A 4,768-nucleotide genomic window follows, 5' to 3' on the forward strand; every position below is an offset into this window, starting at 1 on the left:
AATTTTCAATTTTAAATTCACAAATGGAGAGATAATATTTATTGACTGTCCTATATATTTTCTATTGGGAAGTGAAGAAAAGATTGATAGGCGGTACCAAATCTACCTACTCTAAAAAGAAAAGACAAAAAATAAAGAGAAAACTAAAATACGGTGAAATTTTCTCAAACGTTAACTCAGCAGTCGACATCCATTTTGATTTCATTTTGATTGAAGAGTAGGAGTGCAATCGAAAGAGAGTCAAGCAACTCACGAATAGCTCTGCCCTAACTAGCAAAGTACCCCCAACTCTGTTGATTTCAAATAACTCAAGTACTCGTCTGAGTTAGGTTGAGCAAGAACCTAGAAACATTGGATAAGAGTAGCTCAGGAACCTAATCAAACATTTCACATTATCATATACATGTTATAAATATGAAAAGATAATTAATTCTTTCTGATTATGGCTTATTATATGAAATCGTCAAAAAATTTAAGACTAATAAATTTTCAAAAATTTAGGTTTAAATTGGCAAATTGTCAAAATATTTAGAACTAAATTGATAAATCGTCAAAATGTTTAAAATTAAATTGACACAATTAAATAATTAATATGAAATTAGCGTAATTAAAAGGTTTGGGATTGAATTAAGACCTTTTTTTTTAAATTTTTTTTACGTTACTCGAATCCCACAAAGCCCTAGTTTTTACAAGCTGCTGGTATTTTAATTGTTTGGGTCTTTGGGCCTAATGGACTTGGGCGGGCAGGGGGACCTGGTCGGGCCATGAACGGGGGCCTAACTTACAAATGGGCCGCGCCGATTTTTCTCAACGGTCTTCACCGAAATGAACGAGCGGGGCCGGGGGGGAATGAAACAAGAAGATGCCGGTAATATTCCCTTGCGAATTCTCTCACACCAAGCGTCATTTCCACACCCTTAAAAAAACCTCAAAGAAACGCTCGAAAATGGAAGCAGAATCCTCAGTCAAGTTCGACCCGCAGATCCTGTTGTCGAAAGTGAGCTTCTCTTTTTGGCCTTAATTTCTGCAAATTTTGTAGCTTCCCATGTCGTCGATCTTGTCTCGACTGATGTTAGTGTTGTCTAAATTCATTGGCAGATCGAGCCGCTGACGATGTTGGATCTGTGCGATCGGTGGTCTCCGATGGACAGGCGACCGGAGAATTAGAAATGACTGACCCGGCTTCTCGGTGTCGTGCGATGGATAGTTACCTCGGGACGTGAATGTTCGAAGATGGGTCTCGTTCGAGTCGCTCCACTGCGATCCAGGAATCGGAGGGGTCGGACTGTGGCTTCCATCGCCAATGCTGAACCTAAGGACTGCAGAGATGCGACTCCGAGCTTCGGCATTTTCAACACTCGAGCTGAGAAGTCTTGAGTAAAATGTAGTATCAATTTTTCCCGAAAATCTGATCTGCAAATATCTGCAAATATTGTCATCCGAAGAAGTATCAAGGGTGGTTGGTTCGATCTATAGCAGGCTGGCAGCAATAGAGCGGTCGCTTTCGGCGGTCCCTAGTCGACTACTGCCACTGTACAGTTCCCCCTCGAAGTAGATTTCGCACCGACTTATCATCCTCAACGACTCGGCTGTTTTTCCTTTTGCACCTTCACACAATGAGGTCAGTTCATGAGATCCTTTAGTCTAACCATTTCAGCTTGTTGCTCGCTCCATCCCTTCATTGCTGATCTTACCAGCACGACTCTGCCAGGAATGGCTTTTGTCATTCGTTCTCCAGGTGGAAAGTTGTCATTCGTTCGGCGTTGTTCCATCTCATTTCTGACTGGCATCTTTTAGTTCCTTGTTTTGCAATCGCGGAAACAAGAGCACGGACTTGTGCCGTGAATCCATAGGCGCTGAGTTCTTTCCGGCGGGAGAAATTAGTGGAGCATGTACGTCATAGATAAAACGGCCAAATGTCGAGACTTTTCACTCTTGAATAAATTATCATTACATCATAATGAAATCAGTTCTCTTAACAAATATCAATCAGCTTGAATCACAACCAATTTATGTACAGCTGGACAATCAAAAGAATGACCTTCAATAGCATTGTATTAAGGAACTACAGCTAGAAGCCCACTTTGCAGGACTAGGACAGTATAACTGAGATCGATTGACGCGCTATGCTTTCTTCTTCTCGTTTTCCCTTTCGTGTCTTGTCGTGTAGAATCCTCAGAAACCCCTCCATGCATTGAGAATCTCTTGAAAGATCTCCGCCACGAGGTCCCTGTCAGCGGATTGAATGAAGGCGTTCAAATCATCTCTGATGTCGAATATCTTACCAAACTTCACAAGATACAGCAGGCAGCTGGTCTTCAGTTTGTGTAACTGATAAAGATGCGCGTTCTCAAGCCGCTCAAGGACGTTCTGGGAGTCTATGTCTTCCAGGAGGCTCTCGTGGCATGCCTCCCTCAAGTCGGCTACATCATACTTATCTGCTGCCCGAAGGAGTGCGAGCCGGTGCTCGAGAAAATCGCTTTGCTTAATATTGCCATAGATGTAATGAAGGAAAGTCTCGCAGGCCTCGATCGACATGTCTGAAATGTTTATGGTGGAAAGCTCTTTCTCTTTCAGGTCATGCGCGAACATGCCGCGGAAGACCGGGGATCTCGAGGAAAGCACAGCAAGGTGGGCTCCGATGCTCCCGTTGCAAGCATTGATAATGATGTCCGTGTGGATGCCTTCCTTTAACATTCGACCGAGGGTCGAAAGCGCTGTCAGATTCGATAGCTTGTGCGTGAACCCTTCAGCCCAAATGGAGCAAGGTTCTACACCCTGCACGATGTCGAGGTCAAGCGTGAGTGTGTCGAATGTGCAGATATGCGTATGATCTGAATTTTGATTGGCCCTCATGTCATAAAAGGAAAAAAGAAGGGAAAGGAACATATACCTCCGGGGACTTGATCTTGAGATCGAGGAACTCGACATCAATAATGAACTTTCCGGTTAGTGGGACCTCGATCGCCCAAATGAAATCGTCGTTATTCTTGAGCTGCTTATCTGTTATTTCTGCAGTTGTGCACACGACGGAAGGGAAATAGAAACCAAAATCAAGATCAGCATGACATTGGACTTGTCGAGACTGTCACAGTTAGATGGAAAACCATAAGGGTTTTTACTAGCATAAACCCTTTGTTCCAAGGAGAGTGTGTGTGCTAGTTGGTCTAAGCAAACTCCTAGGTTTCCTCAAAACAAAACAAAACAAATTGCTGCAATGGATTCAAGGGACATGGGAAGGACAATGTTGCTAAAAGAAGGGAGAGGATGGTCTCTGAGAGATTCTAGGTGGGGCCCAATTTCTTATCCCTTTCAGCTTTAGCAACCCACCGACCCATGCCTACCCATATCCACATTAAAAAAACTGAAACATCGGTGAAAGACAAACGAAAGAACTGAATTTCTTGGTGATCTCCATTTCAAAAGGAGCTCACATTCCAATCCCCCCAGCAATTTTTCTGGAATTTGATGTGTTGAGTTTCCGATTGACAAAGGGAATTTGTGACCCATTTTCGAATTCGACAAATCAAAGCTCAAGAGTCGACACCGCAATTAAATCAGAGATAAGATCAAGAAATACCAGGGTGTGTCAAAGTCTTGCGACCGCCGCCGGCGGAACAAACCACGCGAACGATGAAGGATGCGATCGGGGGATTATCTCTTGTCACGGCCGAGATCTCCGGGTACAATTTAACATACAAAATCCGGTTCTTCTCCAGGGATAGATGCCTTCGATCCCCAACAGAACAAAAGTCAGAACTCTATCGTCTTTCTTTTTTTAGTACCATATGAATAAGTACAATATCTTTCTTTACCAAAAAAAAAATAATAATAAGTACAATATCTACCCTAGCAACAGAGACGGAGTACAGTAGCAGAGCAGAGCATGAAGGACAACGCAGAGCTCATTCATTTCTCCCTGTTCTTCACCCCAAAAATATCCTCTCCCTCAAATGGAAAATCGTAACTTTCACACAAAGACTAACCCAATTATCTCTATGGGTCAAGGATAATCAAATCATCAATCACCCATAATCTGAAACAATCAGAATCGACCCTGTGCAAGACAAGAAACAGAGTGTCCTGTAGATAGAGAGAGAGAAACAAGAACAAAACAGAGATATCAGGAAAGTGAAGCTCGGGGTCAATCCGACTCACCAATTCCAGAGACCGATCTTGAAAGGATCGGACTTGCGGTAGGTGCAGGAGGCGAGGTTGTCGATCCTCCATTGGGCGAGGCGGGGCGTGGTGTCGACTCGGTAGGCGGAATCGCTCATCCTAGCGTTGGCGAACGCGAGGGCCGTCGTGATCTCATGGAAGCAGTCGAAGATTCCTCCTCCGCCCAGTGACTCCCCGTGCTTTCCCAGGTTTGCGGCTCCTCTCGTCCCCGTCGCTCTCGCCTCTCCCTCCTCCCTCCTTCCTCATGCACGAAGACGCCGTCGTGGGTGCTCTTCCTCCGGCTCTCTCTCTCTCTCTCTCCTTCCTCGGCCTCTCTCCCGACACTCTGCTGCGACTGGACTGTTCCCGAATGCCTCCCTTCAAGATGACTGATAAAGAAAGAAACCCACCCAGCAAAAGAACAAGGGCTTCCTTTTCGATGGTTTCGGGCACGCAAGGATTTTGTTCCTGCCTTACGCCATTGATGGTGAGACCGAGACCTTTCTGTCTCAGCCCGGAGAGAGGGAGATGGAGAGGCAGAGGATGGTTGGTTGTTGGCTTCCAGTGCACTTCAGCAGAAGGAGGAGGAGGAGGAGGAGGAGGAGGGAGG

General features: G+C 44.9%; 1 protein-coding gene and 1 long non-coding RNA gene across 2 annotated transcripts; one reads left to right on the plus strand and one right to left on the minus strand.

Moving 5' to 3' along the window:
• Window positions 1-873: 873 nt before the first annotated feature.
• On the plus strand, window positions 874-1,473 carry LOC104449089. The gene is made up of 2 exons (XR_726484.2): window positions 874-997; window positions 1,099-1,473. It is a non-coding gene; the product is annotated as an uncharacterized LOC104449089 (long non-coding RNA).
• A 429-nt stretch (window positions 1,474-1,902) lies between these two features.
• On the minus strand, window positions 1,903-4,768 carry LOC104449090 (BTB/POZ domain-containing protein At1g55760). Its single transcript, XM_010063109.3, has 4 exons — window positions 4,159-4,768; window positions 3,581-3,729; window positions 2,894-3,012; window positions 1,903-2,778 (listed from the first exon to the last, which is right to left on the minus strand). The coding sequence occupies exons 1-4, from the start codon at window positions 4,275-4,277 to the stop codon at window positions 2,176-2,178; spliced, it is 990 nt and encodes a 329-aa protein (XP_010061411.2). The 5' UTR covers window positions 4,278-4,768; the 3' UTR covers window positions 1,903-2,175.

Source organism: Eucalyptus grandis, chromosome 6, assembly GCF_016545825.1.
Source record: "Eucalyptus grandis isolate ANBG69807.140 chromosome 6, ASM1654582v1, whole genome shotgun sequence".
Classification (NCBI taxonomy): domain Eukaryota; kingdom Viridiplantae; phylum Streptophyta; class Magnoliopsida; order Myrtales; family Myrtaceae; genus Eucalyptus; species Eucalyptus grandis.